The 24,872-nt window shown below is 39.3% G+C and overlaps 1 protein-coding gene across 1 annotated transcript in view; it reads left to right on the plus strand.

Moving 5' to 3' along the window:
• The window catches only part of BICC1 (BicC family RNA binding protein 1), a 53,471-nt gene that overhangs the window by 13,522 nt on the left and 15,077 nt on the right, over positions 1-24,872 (plus strand). The window contains exons 2-7 of the mRNA XM_010156195.1: positions 14,654-14,733; positions 15,870-16,028; positions 17,143-17,196; positions 18,780-18,974; positions 19,938-20,189; positions 23,698-23,829. Of these exons, the coding sequence (XP_010154497.1) occupies positions 14,654-14,733; positions 15,870-16,028; positions 17,143-17,196; positions 18,780-18,974; positions 19,938-20,189; positions 23,698-23,829 (872 nt within the window). The remainder of the gene's footprint in view (positions 1-14,653; positions 14,734-15,869; positions 16,029-17,142; positions 17,197-18,779; positions 18,975-19,937; positions 20,190-23,697; positions 23,830-24,872) is intronic.

Below are 24,872 nucleotides of genomic sequence, written 5' to 3' on the forward strand. Positions count from 1 at the left end.
TTATAAAAAGAGTGCAACTGTCATTCAGCTTACTAGGTTTCTGTCCAATACGCTGCTTGGTTTAGCAGTGCTGGAGGAAAATAACAGCCAAGGGTAAGCTTAGAAAATCTTAGGCTTCAGGAAGATGCAAGCTCTCTTGTGGAACTTGCTTAGAATATTGTAGTGCCACATGCTTCCCACCAAGGTTTCTAGTAATAAATCTATAGACTTATTAAGGTATCCATGTACCAAATACATTCCTTTGTGTATTTCTCATCTCCTGTTTCTGTTGTGATGAAGTGCAGTGAGAAGTTAGTAATGTTTGTTTTTCTGCCTGTCACATGGAGAGTTAGAAACATGAATTGACTTGCTTATAGCGTCTGCTTAGTCATGTCAAAGAAATCCAGATGTTCAGAATGAGCATATGCTTTCTGGGAATGCCCTACTGGGCAGTGTTTTCATTGATCAATAATTGATAGGATAGTGTGTGTTGAAAATTTGCAATTGGCATCAGGTTGACCAAGAACATAATTCACACTCAACCCAACTTGAGAAATGGTGCAAAATCAGTAACAGCTCAGTAATGGTAACTCATCACAGGCTGGAGAAGAGCAGCAGGTACACAACATTGTAGAAAGGGATTTAGATGTTACTGTGTACCACAGGCTAAAGAGATACTGGGCTGTGGTGCCATATCCCAGAATAAAGCAAACTGAGATGTATATTCAGGCTCACTGTAAATAAAGGAAATATTTATTTTGTGCAACTTAGCGCTGCTGAGGTTTCACCTGTGAAACCGTACCAGTTACCAGTGCTCATCTTCAGACTTCGGAGAATTTGAAGAAAAGTCAGGGGAAAGGCAAGGAGATGCTTTGAAAACAAGAATTGGGCAGAGTGTTAAGAAATGTCATGTTGTATATAATTGCAAATCGATGAAGGCTATGTGGGAATAGGAAAAAGGTGGTTGTTGCCAGTGTCTGCTTAGGACAGGGTTAAAAGCAAATGTTTGTCACACACATTTCACTTGGATGTTAGGGAGGACAAAGATAGCTAGTTATTGTCCCAAGTTTTGTAGGCTTTGGGGTCCCTAGTAGTGGAGATTTTTCTGGACGGGGTAAATAACTACCAGCAGTGTTATAGTGTCCTAGATCCTTCTACAAAGGTAGCTGAAATGACCACCTCTGGTACTTCAGTCCTTAACTTCTGAGATGTTTTTTTCAAAGAACTGATCTTGATTTAGATGCTTAATGAAGGAAGCTGCAAGAAGAAATCCATGTAGAACAGCCACGACGGCATGCTCTGTGGCTGAGGGAGGGATGCAGAATTTTGGGTTCCCTAAGTAAAGATGGGGTTCATTCCAGAGTGAGGGAGTTAGAAGAAAAATAAACCAAAACATAGTACTGTAGAGGAGGCCATTTGTAGCATAAATAGTTGTAAAATGCTGGACAAAAGAGATAATGAAGTTTCTGAGCTTATGATAAAATGGATTATGCTTTTAATCAGCTGACTCAGTATAATAAAAAAACACTGCTTCGCCATGTGAATAGCATATCAGCCCAAAGGAAGATATTGTCAAGAAGCAAGACTCTTGGCAATGAATTTTCTCCCCAAATGATCCCCACTCCCAGTGACCTGCAAGGATTTTTTTGCATGTCTTCCTTCTCTTTTGTCATGTTAGTAAATAAAACCTGAACCACAGTCATGGCTGACTTTGGCAGCAGCTGAAAATGAATGCCTGGTAACTTACATTTGAGTGCCTAAACTTAGCTTTCTAAATGTGTATGTACAAGCTTTGCTGCTCTGTTCTTGTCTGCTGGCAGGGACAAGACCTGAGCGTGGAGCTGGGCACAGTCGGTGCCTGGGGGTGGCGTTCCTTATGGCTGCGACCCTGCAGAATGTTTTTTCAGGTTCCTTTTCCTGCCGGAGCCCCAGCCATGTGTAGTTGTATGTTTTCACAACCGGGATTCTGCCGTTAGCGGTGTGTAGGTGGGACTCCAGAGGGTTGGATGGGGAAATTGGGACTTCTGGGGGAGTTTATGCCACTGAAGAGCATTTGTTCTGAAAATGTTGTAAATCTTTTTTGTCAGTGAGTATGTAAGACCATAGCTGCTAGTTAAAATATTGATGCAATCCTATGCCCAGCACTGTCATGCAGGAGTTAAACTGGCATGGTAGCGCATGGGGAGTGCTAGGGTATATTTTTCAAGCAGCACCTGTATTTTCTATGTCTGGTGTTGGCAGGTAATCTTTGGAGGGACTCATACCTGGTAGTAGCAGTGAACAGAAGAAAATATTTGCAAAAATTGTGTTGAATTCTGGTTGAAACTTGTCAGAGCAAAATCAGTTGAAGGCAACTTTTTGAATATGGCATAGATTTATTAGTGTTTGAATTACCAATTTCTACTTTTTTTTTAAGTAGTGATCTAGAATTTTACTTCAACTTTTCTACGTGTAACAGAAAATTTGTCTTCTCCCACAAATATGTAGACAGCTAAACTGTGGGGACAATTTTTGGCTGTCTTATGTTCTTTCTCTACGGCTGTTGCTCTGTGTTTTCCTGGTTTAAACTGATGGGATGTGATGGATTTGTAGGAGATGCTGGAAAAAGGCTGTAAAATTTTTTTTTTTTTTTGCTATGGAGAAACAGTTAGTGGAAAATTAACAGTAAGAATGGTTTTTTTACTTTGTGAATATAGAACCTGAAAGAAAATTACTTTTGAGGTTTCTCGGCATCTTGCTGCCACCTTTTCTCTGAGCGGTCACATTCTCTACCTGAAGTCCTAAATTTCATGTACCTCAGTATTTTCTATTCTAGTTTTTCGGTAATTTGCCAAGATTGACAATATTTGTGGATTTTGCAATCTGAAAGTCATGCCTGCACACAAAATACCTAGTCTCTTGTGAGTGGCTGCTCTCCTCAGGCTGACATAAAAAGCTGGAAAAGTTCAGCTGTTTCCTGTGTTCATGACGCTCGACTTATGAATATATTGACGAAAGGAGGCTTTAGCTTTAATTGTTCTCCAAACATTCACCATAGCTACTCACCGCTGAGTTTCCAAGTTAACCTACAGACTACCTGTTGCAGTTTTTGAACTTTTGTGTATCTTAACCCCACTTTGTAAATATAAATATTGTCTGTAGTGTGTTACTAAGGCCATCGATACGTAATTGACTTAAAGATTTAAAGCGAGTCTCTTGCTGACACTGTGTTTATTGTCTGGAATGCCAGATTAATTACAGCATGTATTGGAGTTGCTGGATTATGAGCTGCATCTGCTTTTTGTTAACTTTCTCTGTAAATGAGAAACTGTCAGTGCATACTGCTTCTCATATTCTGAAGAAAAATCCCCCAAACCCTGTAATTGTATACTTTAAAAATTAAAGAATCGTTGTGTTTAGATCATAAGTTGGTTGATTTCTTTTGTTTCTGGAGGAGCTGACCCAGGCACACAAACTCCCCATTTTGCAACAAGTGAGTGGACAGAGGACTGTGCCAGGCCATTTGAAACTTGGCCGCAGGAGTTCACGTTGAGTCTCGTCGGTCTGAGCAGTTGGAGGCGCACAAACCCACAGCATCCCTTTGCCAGCAGCTGGCAGCAAGTACTTGGTTTACTGGAGTAACGTAGATGAGCCCCTGGATGGCTACCAGATCAGAAACAGGCCAGATCCATTAGTTCCCCCCGCCTCGCGTGGGGCGTAGGTGATGGCTGAGAGGGCTTTTACAGACACTCGTGTTTGCCTTTAGCTTGTCGATTCTTCTGTGCTGTTTTATGCAAACAGCGTGAAATCATGAATTTATATCAGCCTACAGGGAGATATGATCGTTTATGGTCGCATTTCTGAGTGATTTAAGGAAACAAGTTCTGCGTAGCAAAGGTGCCAGCGGGCACTTTAATTTAAATCTACAGAGGTGATTTGAACTGTGTTCATTTGTGTAAGAGCAGGAGCAGAGCTCTGGGCTTTACCCCCTTAGATCAGGGCTTGCTGTACTTGCCGTAAAGAACAGCAATTTACTTATACTCAGATAAGGAAGAGCCAGAATACAAACGTTGTAAATATGAAAGGAATTATCAAGAGGCTCAACATCCTGCGAGAGTGCTTGGCAGTAATTACAGTAAAAACTGAAATTTTAAGCCCTGGAATGTAGTGATATAAACTCTTATTGTAATTACTTGGGAGCACAAATTTGTCACAATCTTTCAGCAAATACTAGAATTAGCTGATGCATTGTTTTGGGATTTTTAGGAGCTTCTAGCCATTAGCAGCTACCTTGCTTACATGTAAATGAGAGACTGACATAGTCTTCCACCTGGTGAGCCCCATCCTTCTATTTTAAACTCAGTTTTTGGGGACACAAAAAGCAGCTTGTCAGACAGCTGAAATTCGCATCACAGGTGCTCAACATGCAGTTGGTGTTCGAGAGGTGAGTTTTACTATTGGTCTAATACTGGACACAAACAGGCGGACAGAAGAGGTCCAGAGGAAATCCATCTTGGAGCAGCTCAGGGATGTAAAAGGCAGCATTTAACCATCTTTCAGATGGTGGTGGTTTTTTTTTTTTTGGAGGGGGGGGTGTTTTTTGTTTGTTTTGGTTTTGGTTTTTTTTTTTAAAGCTTGTCACAAAGAAATTACTCTACAGAAGAGGAGTGTATGTAGTGGGGTGTTTACTTGCTGTAAACTCCTCGACGAAAGAAAAGCAGAAGCTTTTAAGTAGGCCAGTGGTCTTCAGGAGATGAAGGTCACTTAGATCAGCTGCAAACTGCCTGCCATTCTGGAGAAAACCATTTACCGTTTGTGAAGAGTAACGTTTTAATGTAAGTTACATGACTGTTACAGTGCCATATGAATATTACTGTGTTAAAAGCCAAGAAATGGTACATTTTTTATGATTAAAATGTGTAATTCAGTATTCATACCAAAAATTGCTTGTATAAAAGCATCCTGAAGTTTTCAACAGGCATAAATAATTTCCACTAGATGACTAATTTTCATCTTGATTAGGTCTATCACAAATGGAATTAGAAGAAAGATGGAAACACTACTTCTCCTGTCTGCCTATTTGCTTTTTTTATTCCTGGAGACTACAGCCTGCACAGCAGCAATGCATGGGAAGAGCTGTTACTTTCCCATGCTGGCTATAAAAAACATATACACTTTGTGCTTTTAAAAAAAAGAGAAAACCAATTAATCTTCTTCAATGAATGCAGAAACTAGTTAACAACAATCACAGCAATTTTGAGTCAGATTTCCTGCATTCGATATTATTATAACTTCAAAATACGTATTAATATCTAACTTTTCAAACCCAAGATGTAGCATTTTAATGTATGTGACAAAGATCTAACTTTTTCTATCAAAAAGAAAATGACTGTGTTCTTTATAGCTTCAGAAAGAGTTGAGGGTGTTTTTTCTGTAGTATCTATCTGTTGTAAGCAATGTTATTTGTATCTGGTAGATGAAAAGACCAAGTAGGTAGTGGTGATCTTGAGTTCTCTTCTGTCAGAGACTGCTAAGCCAGTAAGTCATTATTAGACTGTGGAGTGTTAGGTGGAGTATTGTACTGGATTGTCAGCATGGTAAGAAAACCCGTGTTGTGCTGCTCCGAGTCCTTACCGTGCCTGTGTCTGCATGCCCCATGTACCGACACCACACAGGTAGCTGATGTTGATACGTCATGCACTAGGATTCTTAATCAATAAGCCCATGACTGTTCCAAATACACAGGTGTTATTTTTATTGTAAGAAAAGGTAAGTACTGTAAATATGTGTGTTCAAGATGAGTAACAAAAGGTCTGTTAGAGCTCAAAGTCAGTGTTTAACAATAGCACACTATAATGCAAGTAGGAAAACTGTCTAATGGGGCTTCTGATGCTTGGTGTTGGCAGTATATCCTCAAATCTTGCTGTGACAGTGCAGTGGCCAGAAACGTGTCTCTACCATCTGCCAACTGGATGAGGCTTGGAGCAACCTGGTCTAGTGGAAGGTGTCCCTGCCCATGGCAGGGGGTTGGAACTGGATGATCTGTAAGGTCCCTTCCCACCCAGACTGTTCTGTGATTCTATAAATTGCTTATATATTACCATTTATGTTCCCTGATTGTAACTATTCCTGCTTGGGGCTTCCAGCCTCAGCAGGCACCAGTGTGTTTCTCAGACCTCTTGTAGCTTTTGAGCAGGTTGTTGCTCTGCCTCCAGTATTAGCTCATGGGAACCTGCCTGTAATCTGCTCTTGCAGAGGCTGTTTGCTGGTGGGCATCTCCTCACTGGGATGCTTTGCTCCTCTGTGGGGTGTTGCACCTTTGCACTACGTTCATTGCACCTCAGGTCTTTACTTGGCAGCTGATGAAGTGCGTGATGTGCATTTATAGCCCTTATGTTTGGGTTGGGGTGGAAAGCTCAGAGGTACTCGCTGAAAGGCAACTACACCCCTAATGCATGATCAGACTATGCCTTGCTGTAACTAGAAATAAGAGTAATTTTAGTCTGCTTCATGTAGCGTTGCTGCTTGGTTAGCTCTTAGTAAGATTGTACAGATGTTTCTTTATTGAACTTTTTGCCTCTTTACCTATAAACAAGCAAATGAAAAGAAAGAAAATTAAAAAAAGAACAAAACCAAAAAATGCTTTCACAATGTTCATCAGAAACAATTGAAGTAAGAATATCTAAAAGTGTAATAACTCAGGAAAGGGAAGCTTTTATGGGGAGAATCCATTTCATTCAGTTGAAGTAGGATACTAAAGCAGAGACAGTAATAAGGGTATCTGTAATTGTTAGCAAACAGGATGTTTAGCTGTGCTAGACTTTTGTCAGCAGGTATCTGCTTCTGTCAAGAGCCAGCTCTTCCTGTCTCTCTGATAACACTGCATTTCAGACTGGTTCTCCAGAGGACACTTCCGTTTCTCGTGTTCACTCAGGTGTACCCGGTGCAGTAGCCTTTGGCGAAGGCTGGATGCATCCGCCTGTTCCACCCACAGAATTAGTACTTTCTGATGGCTGTACAAAAATCAGCTCACGCAGTGGAGTACAGTCACTCAGAGCAGTAAGATGTTACAGGGCAGCAGTAATCACAAAGCATGAGAGTAAGTTGAATTTGGATGTGGGAGAATTTGCCAAGAAGGTTGAGCCTGAGGCATGCATTTAGGCTCACGAGTCAGATGTTATGGTGCTTTTTATTCAGCAAAAGAAAGATGCAATGACTTTTTTGCAAATGTTTGTGTAAGAAACTAAAATTATCTTGAGGCTAATACGTGGGAACTGTACCCCTGAATATGAGTCTGTGTGCAGTGAAGGTATAATGGTGTTATTTTTGATAGGAAGGTTGCGGTTGGTTATGTCCTCTCCTAAGTTGATCTTGCACTACAGCTTTTTTCTTCTCTGTATTTATTATTTTCCTTCTCAGGCATTGTGGTTCTGTGTTTGTGCTTCGAGATACAGTGGCAACAGACATTTAAGTAATGAGCAGTGAATTCATTGGTTTAATGGTGAAAAAATAAGACATAACAGACTGTGTCCTGCTGAGACATTGCCTTGCTTGGGGTGGCTGCTCAGGCTAAAGGACGAAGACTGCCCAAGTGTCAGGAAGATTGCAGCATGGCGTGGGCTGTCATCTTTTAGCGTTTGAATGTGTTTATAAAACGTTCCTAATGACCTTTTTTAGAAAAAGCTAAATAAGGCATTTCAGGTAATTATGGCGGTAAGAAATTCAAATTGTGTAACTGAAATGGGGTCTCTTGGTGACTTAAAATTAATTCGGTCTTATTTCTTCTTTTCAGGTTTTCTTCTTCTCCACCTTGGCCTTGCCCTTCTCCCTTCAAATGCGGTCACTTTTCTGTTTAGGTTGCCATATGTTCTGTTACTTCTTCCTTGTCTTACCTCTTTGCTTATGCTTTAAGAGAAGTCTTTCAACTTCCATTTCCTCTGTCACTGGGTCCGAAATCCAGTCATCTGTAGTTTTTTCTTCAAAAATAATAAGTTGTACAGGTAATCTATTTTTTTTTTTAAAGCTTATCTGATGTTTCTGGCTCATTTTCACTCACTTCTAGGCATTCTGAACATTAATTTTTGGGGCTCTGCTGGGATGTTTCAAGGCTGCTAAGAGACACCAGTGTGGGATCCAGCTATGATGTGATATAGAAATGCATCTCATTTTATTTCTTTTCATCTGTGGGGCTACATCAAACAGCTATTTCACTTTAAGTAGGCAGTTTATTTTAAGTAGCCTGTTACAGGTTTTGAAGTTGACTTTGAACTACACTCTGAAATCTTTGAGAAACAAGAGCCTTTTCTGTGCTTTACCAGATGTTGCACACTGTTTCTTGGGTTTTGTGTCTGTGTAAGGTTGGTGTTTTACCCAGTCTCTGCTTCATGAATATCTGTGCATATGTGTCTGTATGTATGTGCACGTGTATTTTTATAAATAGTGGGGAGAGTAAGGAGGAGCTAGTAGGCTTCTCCATCATGCGGTTGTTGGAGCGCAGGGTTGAAAAGCAGTTCTCAGATATTTAATGTTCCTCAGGTGACTATGTAACAGCAACCAAAATATTAAAAAGCAAAGGGTTGCCTATAAACTGCTTTCCCTGCAGCTGTGGCAGAAGCAGTGCAAGATACTCTGCAGAAATTCTTCCAACCATGGTTTGGAGTTAGATGCCACTAAGGGGAAAGTTAGGATTTAAAAAGTTCCTACAAGACCACCAAGTCTTTCAGTTGTGTGTGCACGTATAAGCAGTGGCTCTAGCTCTTCACAAGGACATTTCATAATCAGCAGTTTGTCCACAACAAACAGATCCCCTAGAATGCCCAAAGCCTCAGGATATGTCTACTGTGAAGACGCTATTAATTGCTTGTAGCCCACATCGATTTCTGTGACGCTTTGGGTAGGCTTTTGGTCAGGCCCAAGTCAGACCGCAGAAATCTCCTTCAGAGACAATGATGATGCAGTCTAATAAAAACAAACACCAAAAACACTGTGTGCGCACAAAATAAATAAATAAATAAACTCACCCCAAAATGCAAACCAAAAAAGACCATGTTATTGAGTGATATGTCTGCGGATACACAGAGTCTGAAGTAGAAAGTGACCCATTGCATTCTGCCTTAATACATGAGTAGCTTTTTTCTTCTGTGGTTTAGATACTGGGAGGTGAAGTTCGAGGTGAGGTGCATGAGAGGGTGAAAATTCTTTTATGTGATACACCAACAGCAAGAAGTGCTCGTGACAAGTTTCCTTTCTTACTGAATTGATTTACTTTGCATATGCCCTTAATCAGGAGCATTTGCTGCATGCTTTTAGCCTCAATGTTTATTCCCCATGGGAGTAGATTGAGCCTATTTCAAGTCCATCTTGGCTGTCATCAATCAGTCTAGTCTGGTCAGTGAATATTCACTCTAACAACTGTACACACAGTATTTCCTAATATATTGAAAAGCATTAAATAAATAGTTTCAATTCAATTACCCTTTTCCCATATTAATAGGAAGTCCTACTTGACCTTTTTTGATTAATTCACTTGTTTTATAGACCTGTGTTTCATCTTGCAGCATGAATTACATACTCTCAGTTGAGACCATACCAACTTGCACGTGTTCATTTGGCATTGTCTTTTTAACTTCTCATCATATAGGTTAGTGTGTGTTTGCTAGTAATTTTGGGGCAGATATTTTTGTAAATTGTCCTTAAAATTGCTTGGTGTCTTGCCTTTGTTTTTCTTTGAATGGCTTAAGTTCAGAAATATTCATGGGCTAATCAGCTCTTAATCAGCTCCTTATTAAGAATGACTGTCATCTGCCCTGGTGTTGCTCAGTTGTCTAGCTATTTTTAGACTGGTGGCATTTCTGTAACTTAGGACAAGTCTGTTCATCCTGTAAACAAGCTAGATGCATAGCTGTGGTCTGAAGAGCTTGCCCAGATGTTAAATGTAACGTCTGATTTGCAGGATAGGCCTACACAGTTTGAATTATCTGAAATACTTCTCGCCTGGCAAAAGTTAGTGTAGATGCGTTTGCACTGGCACAAATGTATTGTTTGCTTGGAGGAATTTTGTTTACTGAAATGCTGTACACAATAGTAGCAAAAAAGCTGGAGGCTTGCTGCTAGAGCTGCAGACAAAGGCCGAGGAGATGGAAACTCTGCCAAAGTGTGGAGCGAGGAGCTGGGGGATAAGAGCAATAAAAGGCCACTTCAAGGCAGGAGTCTGGCAAAATGACGACTCTTGAGAAAAATTTCCAGCATTTTCTGTTGTGTAACTTTAGCTATTTCATATAAATATTCCCCCATTCTTGAGAAGCAATGGGGGGTGGGGGGAATCTGTTCATGTTGAATTTCATTTCCATTCTTAGGAAGAATAAACTGCTGATCAAAATCGATTAGAAGGTAGATTACAAAGTTATTTTTATATTTTGCAAGTCACTGATCATGTTGCTTTTTTGAGTTACACTTTTTTCCATTTTCTGATGCTGCAGTTACATTTTATGGCATTAGAACCTTACATGTTTTTAGCAGGCAGGCTTCTGAAGCCATGCTTGCAAATGGCATGCAAAGCTTTGGTGTCTCATTTCTTCTTTCATGGTAGGCATCTGTTCTTTGCTGTAACTCTAGTTTTATTTAAATATACTTAGAGTTGTGTAAAAGCGTAAAGAAAAAACACCCACATTCCCACAGGGGAATGAGATTATTTTTTCCCCCTCCACCAGTAAAAATAGGTACCAAACCCACTGTTCCTCAGGGATAGAGAAGGGCATAAGATCTTAGTGATCAGATCCAGTTCTCATCAGGACAGAACTGGCATTGTCATGGCCCAAGTCTCCCCAAGAGCCCTTTCAGTGGGAATCGGTTGGTCTTGTTGGATGGGTGGTCTCGTTCCACTTAATGACTGCGCAGGTACCTGTGCTCAGTCGGGTCCATCTAGATACTTTCTGGAGAGTGATCTTATGTGTATCTGTACTGACAGCACTGTACATACGTTGCGCCTGCTGTACTTTGATGCCTGACTCTGTCCTCTTCAGACTTCAGAGTGCTAATTATCTTGATTTGGATTTCCCTGAGAATGCATTGCTACAGTCACACCCCGTAGGTATTTCCAGTATTAAATGTCAAGCTTTAGCCAACAAATGTTTTTGTTTTAGTAGTATTTTTTTCTAAATTAGGGGTACTAATTTTTTCTAAATTAAAATATGTAACTAAATCCATGTTAAAAGAGCTGCACCTGGAAAGCTGGTGGCAGGGAAAAGCTTCATGTTCAGCCTAGCCTGAGGTAAATACAACAGCGAACAGACATCACTGTTTGCAAACAGTAACAGTACACAAGTGCTGAACTCCCTAACATTATGGTGCCAAGAAGTAACAAATTCTCTGGAGTTAATTTTAATGTATTTGGCTCCTTATTGGTGTCAACAGCTTCTGAGAACATTTAGAAAGCTTAAGTCAACTGTTCTAATCAGTCTTTTGTACTGATGCGTAGAGTCCTTACATAGTCGAGCCTACTCGACAGAAATGCTAACAGCAATTTTTGAATACTGTCCAGTTTCAGTCTTTTCCACAAAGTAGTTCAGATGACCTTCAGTTTCAGCATTCTGGTTAAACGCTGAAAACCCGTCAGTGACAGGTTTTCTCTGTTCAGAAGACAGTTGAAGTCAAATGCAGCCTGATCTGCACTGAGCTTCCAAGAAGCTTGGGAGGAGCTTTCCTTTTGATGATCTCCTGGTAAATCCACTCATGGTACAGTGTCTAAAAACAGGAGCAGAAGTGTTTATTTACTTTGAAATAAATAATGTGGCCAGGGAAAAAGCAGGCAGCAACTCTAGCTCATTTTTCTTAATGATGGGTTAAATTAGACTATTTAGGGTTGGGCTCAGAAAGAGTGGATATAATGATAGGTGATTTGCTTAGCATATATGGACGTTCACTGGGAGACACTATTGAACCCTTAGGGTTTTTAATCTCGGGGGGATGTTGGAGGGGGAACACAGATCAAGAACCAGTGAGCTGCAGACCATATCACAAATCAAGCACAGATCTGGGAGGCTGAAACTGATGAACCGTTAGAGAAGATGATTTTACACTTTTCCACATTTTCCAGAGGAACTGCAGTGCAAACAAGCTAATTGATTCCATAGAGAGGTACATTTAAGAAATGTAAGAGTTTGTAATATACAGAAACCCAGATTATGTGATCTAATTGCCCCTCTGAATTTTTAAGCAATTCCTGAAGTGATCAGTTTGTTTATTGATTCAATGTTATTTGGGTACCTATTGGTTTTCCTGCAGATCATAGATTATTTCAATATACTTTCAACTCTTGCAAAAGCAGTTCAAATAATTCACACTCTATTAGTTGCAAGTAACTCTTCTCACGCAGTTTTGATGTGGATATCATATCTAAACAGTGTTCCTTCGAAGGAAATAGTGAGTTTCAGAGGAACAATTTTGTTAACTTAAAAATAAGTTGCTTCATATCCATTACCAACCACTGTGTCATTGAGAAGAAGTCAAGTAAGGAGAGGGTACTTAAGACCAATTTTGAAAGATTTCATAGCATATTTTAGAATTGTCACTGGCGTCAGTGGAATCTTTTCTGCTTTGTGGATTCTTTGCTTTTGTTTTTGAAGTGAGCAATTCAGCTTGTTTCCTCTAAAAAGAACAAAGAAAGGTTAAATGTAGAAATACAGGGTTTTTTGCTGAAGCTGTCGCTATCAACAAGAAAAAGAGAAGTCCAGCTGACCTGAGAAATGGAAGAAATAGCTATTCTACAATGTATTTTTGCCCATGGCTAACCAGATAGCATTATGGAATGGTAGTAATCTTCAGGACTAATAGGATGCCAGGCTTATTTCCCATATTTTTCATACTTGTGACCAAACATGTATTGAAATACAATGTTTACAAGTATGTGAAAATCAACCCCAAAGTAGTGGTGGTGGTGGTGTTGTTTTGTGTTTTTCCTGGTTGCCTCTAAAGAGCACTTGGAGCATACATAGTGTGCTACAATCTGCTTCTGGGAATTTCTGCCTGCAACATCCACTTCAGATATCATTCACAGCTTACACGCATCAGAACCACATGGCTTACTGTCAACCTAAAAAAAAAAAAAAAAAATTGCTCTGGTAACTACTTTGGTTTTGGTTTTGTGTTTTTTGTTGTGGGTTTTTTTTTTTTCTGGCTTTGCTCCATTGTGAAAAGGCTGAAGCAGCAGATTTTTGTAGCTTCTGTAAATTCTATGTGCATACCATGTTCTTGTGACTACAGTTTTTCCATTTTTAAGAATGACATATATCTGTTTCTCAGAACTCAGAATGCTGCGTTTTTCTTGACTTTCATGAAAGTTGGCAGTGAATCCTGTGTTCCTTCAGGATTTCTGTGGGCCCAGCTGAATGTGCTGAGAACTTCCCAGTGGTAAAGACAAGAGGTTTTTTATTGTTGGAACGAAAAAGAGTATCCAGACATGACTTAAACAGTTTCAGTTTTCAATTGACTACAACAGGTTTATAATCTGAAGTTGTAATATTTGGCATTTCTTTAGTAGTGAAGTGATTTCAGTCACTGAGAGATGTTGGAAAGGCAGATGTCTTGGGTTGTTGGCAATGTTTTCTCCTGCCACTGAGAACATATTTAATTTTATTTACCCTGAGATGTATGTGTCTAGCATAATGAATTAGATTAATTCCGTAGCCAGAAGAGGGTTTAGAATTTTAGGTGAGGGGAACAGTTTTTCCCATCCCAGAAGAGAGAGAGTCCTGTTACGCTGCAAAAGGGCACAGGGCTCAAAAAATGGGGTAAGAGGGAAAAGGCATCACTTGCAAAATCATATCCTTGTTCCTAATATTTGCAGATTTGGATGGTAGTTGGGGAATTTTTTTGTGTGATTTAGTTGAGCCTATATTTAATGTTTTGACAGTCATTTTGTGTCGTGGCACTTTGTGCTTCTGGACACCAGATGGTGCTGCTAAACTATCGAATGTGTGACTTTCACACTTGTTTGAGTAACTGATACTTAAACTACTTCCAAACTCAAGTTCTTCACTTTCTGGCCAGGTGTATCTTCCAGGATGCAGAACTGTACCCGGTAGCTCAGTACAGCACCTTCTGTGGTTTAAGCACAGTGGTCTGGAAACTGTAATGCAAACTGAAGTGTGGTGTAGATTCGGTGTTTTAATTGATCACTTAAATTTAATTCGATAACTTCAAGCAGACAATTTCTGGTGGAGGCCTTATTGCCAGCCTAAAACTGCAAAGGCCAAAAAGTTCTAGAGACTGACTAAATATGACTAAGTGACGGTGAGGATGGGTTTGAGTTTGGGGTTTTGTTTTCTAGACGATGTGTTAAGCTTGAGCAAGGCAGTCAAAGCTTTTAGTTGTCCTCTGTTAATATTTGTGTGAGAAGACATGATGACTTAGCTATGTAATTGCATTGCAGGCAGTTTTTAGTAGTGTCATGTACATTTGGCATGGTTTCTTTTTATTTTAAGTTGGTTATCATATTTAATAAACTCATCTGGTAATCCTAATTGTGGGGCTGAAGGGATTGAATAATACATTTGGGTTTTAGCTGAATTCCAAAGCTTGGTGGTACAGTTTATTGCTGAACTATAAATAATAGATTCTAATTTATTTAAACAGTGAAGAAATTTTTAATAGATATTTCATTGTATTTTTCTTAAAAGTCTTTTAATTTCTTTCCTAGATCCCCATATTAAAGTCTCTGGAAAAAAGGAAAGTGTTAAAGAAGCAAAAGAGAAAATCATGTCTGTCTTGGACACAAAAGTAAGAACGAACTCGTTTAGAATGACACCTTAACCCCTAATTTTGTGGTGACATTGATCTCTTTAAATGGGCTCGTTTAAACAGGAAGTATTTGTGGATGCTCCAAAGCAAAGCCTCCAATAGATTCCTTCGGGATGTTGGTATTTGGTGTGTACACACATGTTGAAACATGCAACAATACTTTCCTAAAGCACTTTATCCCAGATCTGAACTATATAGAAGTAATGTTTCCATCCATGTGGCTAAAAGCACATGCAGTTGGTTGATTGGATTGGGGTTTTTTACTTCAAAATCCTAAATACAGCTTTACAGCAAACAGTACATTGTATGGCCGCTTCAGTGAACCTGAAATTTTGGGTTTGTTTGAAATTCGATTTTAGGAGCATTTTTGCAGTTCTATTTTTAACTGTTGCTGAATTCGTAAACATTAGGAGCAGAATTGCTAAAATGTTTAGATTTTAGTCAGGGGTCTCGTATGTTCATCAGACTTTCTTTTCATCCAATAGAAAGTCTTTTGGCACAGTCTGTATGGTTTCTGCGTTGTTGTACACCAACTTCTTGATTCTCTAAGCAGATTGCCAAAAGGAACGTTCCAGTGATAAGCTGTTGACAATGTTCTGAAGGACTGTTAACAATATACCTTTTATGAACAGCTGAAGGCAGTGTTTGTGTATTTTGACAATTCATGTACCAGAAAAATTAAAGGAGATAAAAATCCTGTTATTTTAGGTCCCGTGGCTTTATGATTTGCCAAAGTCTTCACCGTCTGATCCTTTCAGATCAGACGGGCTGTGTGACTACAGTTGAAGAACACAGAGCTAAAGTAAATTGGAATGGATGGTAGAAGTCACAGTTGATAAAAGCTAGGGCATGTTTTAAAAGTTTTAGACAATTTTTGGATGTGTATCTTTGGGGTATTTATTTCCATGTTATTTCCTCATTGGAAAGAAAATATGAATGGTTTAGCATCTGACTATGATCCATATCAAAAACATTTTGAGTAGAAGTTAAGCCAGATAAGGCACAGGAAAAATACTTGGGAAATACAGTTTTGACTGTCATTCTTGAAAGTACGTTACACTAACATATTCAGGCTCTGTTGTGAACAAATCTGATCGTGGGCACTTGTTTTCCAGCGCAATCGGGTAACCTTGAAGATGGACGTTTCACATACAGAACATTCTCATGTGATAGGTAAAGGTGGCAATAATATTAAAAAGGTGATGGAGGAAACAGGATGCCACATCCATTTTCCAGACTCGAATAGGAATAATCAAGCAGAGAAGAGCAACCAGGTAAGCATTGCTTAATATCTAACTCATTTATACCGTAATTCCTGAGAGTACAAAAAATTTCTAAACTACTTTCGTCAGGTTGGGTTTGTTGGGTACGGTGAGTTCATGTTCAGGGAAATAGATTTTTGGTATTTACACTCTGTGGAAAGCACGAGACTTCCTAAGTGAGCAAATCTATAAAAACAGATGGAAACAATTTGTGATGGCTCATGAATCACATTAACTTTTTGAAACTGAAATTATTTTGAGCATACAGAAGTCAACAGCTTAAGTGTGAATGGTAGAGAGGCCGTTTGAAGAGCACTGCTGTTGTACTTTATTCCTGTTCAACACCTTGTTTATTTAGCATTTTGATTAATTCCTTGGTGCTTTTGGCTAATGGTGTAACTTAGTTGAAAACTAAACTTGGTGAATAGCTAGCAGCAATTAATGTCTCACTGTAAGAGTTCAGCTTTATTAGGGTAAGTCATTGAACCTGAATTGAACATCTGCTGTAGTGCTAATATTACTGGAATGTTTACTTTCAAGTCTTTAATCACTGTATTTGGACTTCCCTCTTGTGCATCCTAGTGGCTGCTAAGCAAAGTACAGTGATTTCAAAACGTTCCAAGAAAACCCACTGTTGAACATGAGCAGAGCACACGTATATAGTAGTAATTCCATTATTTGACCTGACTGAATTGAACATCTGCTGTAGTGCTAATATTACTGGAATGTTTACTTTCAAGTCTTTAATCACTGTATTTGGACTTCCCTCTTGTGCATCCTAGTGGCTGCTAAGCAAAGTACAGTGATTTCAAAACGTTCCAAGAAAACCCACTGTTGAACATGAGCAGAGCACACGTATATAGTAGTAATTCCATTATTTGACCTGACCATTGTTTTCTAGTTGCTTAAGCCTGCGCAAACTAAGATGCTCTGATATTCATAAGTAATTTCTTTAACTGGCTTTAGTTTTCAACTGCTCTTCGGAGAAGACTTGGGATGTTACCAGGTGTGAAATAAGTGTTGATTTTTTTTTTTTAATAAAAGAACAATACATGTATGGGAATAACTCTTCCAGTGCCTCATTTGACAGTGTGATGCTATGCTTTCTATGTTCTTGATCTTTCAGGTGTCTATTGCAGGACAGCCAGCCGGAGTGGAGTCTGCAAGAGTTAGAATTCGGGTAATAGTCTATTTCAGTACAATGGTCTCTCGAAAACACCTGAAAGGGGAAAAAATACGTATAGTTTTGAGAACCCTAGGGTTGTCTGCCTGTGTCTTGTGACAGCAGAAATATAGGAACAAATGTCAGAATCCACATGAGTAAAATGCAGTAGGCGTTATAAAAACAGTGATTCTCATCTGGACAGTTGTGAACTAGCCCAATGTGGATCTTATCCTGGGCCACATCAGAAGAAGCGTGCCCAATAGGTTGAGGGAAGTTATTCTCCCCCTCTACGCTGCTCTTGTGAGACCCCACCTGGAGTTCTGTGTCCAGCTGTGGAGCCCTCAGTACAAGAAAGACATGGACCTGCTGGAGCAGGTCCAGAGGAGGCCACAAAGGTGCTCTGAGGGCTGGAGCACCTCTGCTATGATGAAAGGTTGAGGGAGTTGGGCTTGTTCAGCCTGGAGAAGAGAAGGCTCCGGGGACACCTTATTGCAGCCTTTCAGTACTTAAAGGGAGCCGGTAAAAATGATGGAGGCAAACTTTTTAATAGGGCCAGAAGCAACAGGGCAATGGGTAATGGGTTTAAATTGAAAGTGGGGAGGTTTAGATTAGATAACAGGAAGAAGTTTTTTACAATGAGAGTGGTGAAACACTGGAAGAGGTTGCCCAGAGGTGGTAAATGCCCCATCCCTGGAAACATTCAAGGTGAGGTTGGCTGGAGCTCTGAACAACCTGATCCAGTTGAAGGCCCCTGCTCACTGCAGGGGAGGTTGGACTAGAGGACCTTTAAAGGTCCCTTTATGTTCCTGTGACTTTGAACATGAAGTCTACAATATAAGTAAAATGTAAAGTATCCCATACTGTGTTTAAAATCGCATCATAAATTATCCTCCACAGATGGCATGTCGAAGCTCAGACATCCTGTGGGAATCTATGGCTTAGGAAAGATGATTGCTGCCTTTTTAAGTCTTAACCATTTCCATGTATAATTTGTGTAAATAATTTGGTGGAATTCAGTTCCATTCCCCACTCGTAGCATTTTTCTATCTTTACATTCCACTTTTGATTTGTATGTGTATTCTGGCATGGATAATTCTAAATCTAGTAACTTATTAAAACTTGGCTGCAGTTACTGTAGTCGGGTTTGTCACTTCCACAGCCTTGGTCTTGACAGTTATGGAAGACGCTGATGTTAACGTAGCTTTGTAGCTGACTTCAGAGCTCCCCTTAATCCATGACAGAAAAGACTCCTCTAGGAAGATTTACAAATACTGCCCTGTTTGTAGGTCTGCATGGATAAGTAGGGGAAATTACCCGGCTTTGTTGTTGCTACATAGTTGCAAAAGATCTTGTTACTTTGGGAAAAAATACACAAACAAAAAAGCCTATGCAAACCAAAAGCCCGTCATGTCCCTGGAAAAATTGGTGCCTTTGTCCAACTCAAGATGTGATAGTATTTTTGTCAGTGAACCCTGGGCAGAGGATGTATTATGGCAGTTTAATCCTCACTGAGCAGTACATCATGATTCCGTAATGAAATTGTAGTTTTCGTGAGTATGATTTTGGCTTTCAATATTTGCTCTTCAATGTTGTTGTAGGAGCTGCTTCCATTGGTACTGATGTTTGAATTGCCTATTGCTGGAATTCTCCAACCAATCCCAGATCCTAATTCTCCCTCAATTCAGCATATATCTCAGATGTATAATATTTCAGTTTCCTTTAAACAACGCTCTCGAATGTATGGTGCTACAGTCATTGTAAGAGGATCACAAAATAACACTAGTGCTGTGAAGGTAACGTGTCGTCTTACCTAGGCTTCTGCATATCATAAATATAGTCATAATTTAGACACTGGAACTATATTACTGTTTTTATCCTGCCTTATTAGTATATGTTGTTGTTGTATGGTATTATGTTACTGTTTTGAATCCAGAGGGTTTGGGTTTTTTAAACTTCACTTATGTAGATGAGGCTTAAAAACATACAAAAACAGATTTAGCGTTGTTTCTGCTAATCTTTTAATCTATTTTTCATCTCTAGCACACCTGTTTGGGTTCCTAGCAATTCTGGAATAGGTGCTAATCTTAAGCATCATATAATTAAACAAAAAACAAACAACCCACCCATCCACATAGGAAAAAAACCCAAAGAAAACTCAACCACCACACTTAACAAACCTGGATCATGAGCTCTTCATGCTTTCATCTTCTCATCGTGCACTCAAACATACAACCTTGAAAGTTGCCCTGACGGTCAATAACTCTGGGCCTGGGAGATGAGAATTTCAGTCCAGTGAAGGAACTGCCAAGAGCCTATTTGTCTTGATAAAATAAAGCTTCCTTGTTAACAGCTGGCAGTGAAGACAGATTGATAAAGTCTCAGATGCGTGTATCTCAAGCCAGTAAGAACATCTTGGGCCAAAACTGAAAGACAAATTTTGCAAGTATACCTACCCAAAAAATCTCTGACTCTGTTATTGCTGTATGTGGGCACAGAAGGTCTGTTGGGACCAAAGCGTTGAACATCATCTTAATGGCATTTATAATGGCAATTTATAATGGCATTTGATCATAAAATGGGCATAGTAGGTAGAGTTACTCCATCTGTTACCTTTCCCAAATGAAGCAGGTTTTTAAACAAGGCAGAATTTTCTTTATCTTAAATGTAGAATGCATGACAAGTGAGGAAACAGTCTGAAATGTCGTTCTGTACGCCTGTGAGCACTGCTTCACCGGTTTCTTACGTTTCCCCTGCAGGAAGGAACAGCCATGCTGTTAGAACACCTAGCTGGGAGCCTGGCCTCGGCGATCCCTGTGAGCACGCAGCTAGACATTGCAGCACAGCATCATCTCTTTATGATGGGTCGGAACGGCAGTAACATCAAACATATCATGCAGAGGACTGGTGCTCAGATCCACTTCCCTGACCCTAGTAACCCACAGAAGAAATCCACTGTCTACCTCCAGGGCACAATTGAGTCTGTCTGTCTTGCCAGGCAATATCTCATGGTTAGTACTTCCAGTGAAACGTGCTTGAAAAAAAGGCCAGATTATAGAAAATGTGCTCATTTTGCATGCATTTATTGGCCAAATGTAAATTAGCCTTCGAGAGGAAGGATTACTATTCACAGTGCAAATAGCTGATGGAGTGCTCTAGTTTTGTCAGTGTTTTGTGTTTATAGTTATTGGAAACACTTGTAAGCTCCAGTATCATGATTTGAGAAATAACCCTGGCAATATTGATGCAACGTAAGCAGTTTAAATTTACATAACAATATGCTTCAGAGTAGAAAGGCAGATTTTTGTTGTGGGTAGTGGGTTGTTTGGTTGATTTTTGCCAACCTGCTTTTTCCATGTTTGTCAGGTAGTTACGTTCCTTTTGGGAGGAAGCGGCAGGATGGATTTCTTACTGTCTCTGTAGGCGAGTTTTCCAGGAATCTGGGGAACCATAGGAAATACTTTTTCTGCAGTCTTACATTCCTTTTTGTCCCATAACCACAGTACTGTTTTATAAAAGGCCTTATAGGTCTGCTGATTATTATTATTACTTGCACAGGTTTTGTTATATTGATCTTTAAGCTTCACAGAAGCCTTTAGGCATTGTTGTTAGTACTCATGTTTGTACACAGATTTTTCTGTATATGGGTATTTATGAACAACACGTGAGAGGATTAGACACAAATTTACCTCAAAGCTGGTGTCAGGATAAACCATGATACCACTAAATTCTGGAAGTGTGCATATTTCATACATTGCACTCTGCCTTGCTGTGTAGTAGAAACAAAAAACACTGTGCCTTTCTGTTTATACTGTTATATTCATGTTTATTCTATTCTAGGTTGTTATTGTCTGTAAATACACAGGATAAAGCTGTCCCCTAGTATTTCCTTGGTGAAGTTTAAGTGGTATTTTTCTGAGGGTTCATGGAGTAGAAGGAAATGCAAACAAGCTATCATATGACATCAAAGCATACCTTTAGTCTAGAAAGTCAGAATTCGGCTACAATTTGAAATACTGAAGTTTGATTTAGTAATTCCAAACACCTCAGTACCAATTAGTATCCCAATCACATTCAACTTATCTCCAATTCCAAACTTAGTGAAAAGAGTACTTTTCAGCTTCAGGTAAAAGCACTGAAATACGCCAGTCATGCTGATACCTACCGACCAATAAGTGTGGTCATTCTCAGCTGCTTTTGAAGTAAACCTCACTTGATTTGTTTTCTTCATCGGCATTGCTCAGTGGGTTGAGATTTCCATCTTGTGATTTCCTGCCAGGTGCGACTGCGTGCTGGCCTCACGGTGGTCGGCGTTGTTACTGCCTCCTGCCAGCTCCTCTGGTTCAGTCAGAACAGCAGCAGTGCTGTTTCACAGCTAGGCAGCACAGGTGTCCTGTGGAACTGGAGAGGTCTTTTAAAAATAGTGGTTTGATCTCTGCAGAGCTCTAGGACCAACTGTCCAGAAGCATCTGAACATCAACACCAAGGAAGGAAGTACCATAACATTTTTCTTAACTGCTAGATCGTTGTGGTCTGTAATTCTCATAAGACACTGAATCTGAGGCAGAGTTTACAATAATAGCAGTGTGTAGATAACTCATGGTAGGACGTATGTAGTGTATTGGTGAGGTCTTTAAAAGTCGCTAAACGCTATGTCTAAATGGAAACTTCCGTATCTGCTAGTAACCAGTTTTATTGAGGAGGGAATAAATTCTGCGGTGCATGAATTGTGACCGTCCCTCACCTCTGCCAGGTGTTGCAAGTCTTTTTCTGATCATCAGCCTGTTTCTTGCAAGGATATATTTAATGTGGTGGCTAAGACAATACTCACAGTAGTGATGAGGGACAATTGTAAAAGAATCTGTAATGATTTAAAATTAAATACTTATCTAAGCAAGAGGGGTTTGGACTTGTGTCTAAAATGTTCTTGTTCTGTATCTTCCCCTTATCCCAAACCCTTTGGGTTCATCTCTTAATCACTAAAAACTATTGACCTAATTTTTGTTCATTTTGCGTATAACAATGAGGACCGTACTGGGTGTAATTACAGAAGGTGTATCGACAACTTAGTCTTGTTCACTCGCTTTCGGTCAGAGAACACTGTTCCTGCTCCTCTCGTTAGCATCGTGTAGGTGCCCTAACATACAGTAACAAAACGGTGGTGTAAAAACCAATCCTTTTAATGTGCTTATAAAAACCTGACATTGCCATTTTTAACTTTTTTTTTTTTTCCTGTTAACCTTTACCTGTGTTTTCATTCATCAGGCTTTTGGTGAGACCTTCTGGTACTTATTTTTCTAACTTTTTTTTTAATTGGAGAGTCCAAGTATGATATGCTCCCAGCAGTTCTACTACCGTAAAATCCTTGATTATTGATTTCAGTGTTTTTAAATAGGCTTTATTAGAAATAGATCTCTTCAGATAAGTTCACTTTGTGGAGTTAAGCTGTGTTTGTCAGTCTTCCTGAAGTCAGAACAGTTAAAATGCCTTGCTTCGATTTTTCCTTCAGTTAAAATTACTTTCATTTAGGTTTGAGAAGTACTGCGTGGCTATAGGTGGCATTGCTGAGAAAGGCTATTTAAATATAAAATGATGTAGAACTAGTGATGTAAAGAATATAAATACACCAATTTGCTGCCTGTCATTCTGAAGCAAAAGCAGGGAACTAATTAAGACCCTTTCCTTGAATATATCCTACTGTGGCTTTTTTCCAGATACATATGATACCATGTTTACTTAATTGTGAATATAAATTCACAAGTAGTATTTGTTTTTCACTGACTTTGTACCCTCCATTTTTGTTGCTTTATGAGAAATAACAGTCTAATAATTTCTAGATATCCTGTGACAATTGAGTCGATGTTGTGGTTTTGTGGTTTTTTTTTTTCCCCACAGGTTTGGGCTTTTTTTTAGGTGTGCTGTTTTGGTTTGGGGGGTTTTTTTAAGTTTTAGTATTTCAAGCGTTTCAGAGATGTCATCCATATTGCTGGAAAATACTTACTTAGCTGATCGACTGATCTAGGGCAGGAGAAGAGGAACGTAAAAGTTAAGACATAAGCAATGGTGACTTGCAGAGAAATTTTTCCAGAGCAGTGTTTCCTTATCTCATAGTTTAACTTGGGCCATTCGAGTACACGAGAGTCCTGCTATTGGTTCCTGACAGTATTTTGTTCTGATTTTTGATAGTTAATAGTGGTTTCTGAATTTGAATCCTCAAGTCTGGATCAATAGCTAATGCTGGGGAGGGGGAAGGTGTGCTGACTGGAATGCGAAGTTTTCAACAAATCACTGCACCTTTATACCACTAGGCTGTTTGCGCAGAATCCCAGGGTGGGAAGATACACCTGTACGCTTGCATACGAGGAACTGTCTTTACTTACATTTCATCCTTGCTGTTTTTCTGAACTTTCTTTATCATGATGTATGTGTGTTACAATCTCTGTATTTCTGTTTATTGCTAACATCTTCGCGGGGAAGAGAGAAATGTTTCTTATGAATTTTTGCGTCTTCTCTCTTCAGGGTTGCCTTCCTCTTGTGCTCATGTTTGATATGAAGGAAGAAATTGAAGTAGAACCACAGTTTATAACACAACTAATGGAGCAGTTAGATGTCTTCATAAGCATTAAGCCGAAGCCAAAGCAACCAAACAAGGTTGGTGAAAAGCTGATAGATTCTTTTTAGGCTTTCATGGCAACTTTTCAGAGCTGATGAGTTGACATGTCTACTCCTCCCTAATTTAATGGATCATAAACTTGTGAAAGGCACATATATTTTCTGCTTGAAATACCAATTTAAATGTTAGAAGAGCTCTCTTTTATGGTAATGTGAAATTTCCATTAAATACTTGAGAATCCAGAGATTAGCTTTTGTATGGAGATACTGATAAAGAAAATATATAAAGGAAAAATTATGAGGAGATAAATTGGATCTGGCTAGAACTACTCTTAATCTGTTTTCCAAGGAATTTGTCTAAAATTGTTGTTCCCCCACATAACTGCAGAAGTGTTTAGCAATCAGAATTAAAGAAAAATATCCCTAAACCCAAAAACCAAATAACATGACTGTGAGAAAAGCCTGACTGTTCTACACAAGATGTTGGAAAGAACCACAAGGAACAGAATAACAGTACTTCTAATGGAATAGCTTCACTGTAAAATACTCGCGTGAGTAGGGATAGGGCACACTATTATCTGCGTTGTTGTACAGAGAACATACAAGAAACAAATAATGATTTTAGTGATTTAATTTTCCAGGCATTTTTTCCTTTATTCTCGAGCAGCTATGGATTTAATAGCTGAATTGAATGTGAACAACTTTTTTCTCCATTTTGAGGTACAGACCTCAGATAAGAGAGAAGATAAGGTTTTAATTATTGGCTCACTTTCTCTAGATCGTGGGGCAGTTAAGATTTGGTATACCAAATAGCACCGAGGTACAATAATACTGTTTTTCTTAGACAGAAAAGGCTCTCATCATCCTCACTGTCAGGTGCAAACAAAATCCCTAAACTTACCATCAATGCCACAGAATTTGAGTAGTTGCTAATTAACAGACGTTATCTCATGCTGTCTCTGACTGCTGTTACCGAGAGCCATGATGGAGTATCATGAAGAGTTGCCTGTGTTGCAGATCCATGATATGTAGCTGTCTTACTCATTGATTATCCTTTTTTATGGTGTTTTGTTTTCTTTCCC

The sequence above is a fragment of the Eurypyga helias genome, unplaced genomic scaffold, assembly GCF_000690775.1.
Source record: "Eurypyga helias isolate BGI_N326 unplaced genomic scaffold, ASM69077v1 scaffold13317, whole genome shotgun sequence".
Taxonomy (NCBI): domain Eukaryota; kingdom Metazoa; phylum Chordata; class Aves; order Eurypygiformes; family Eurypygidae; genus Eurypyga; species Eurypyga helias.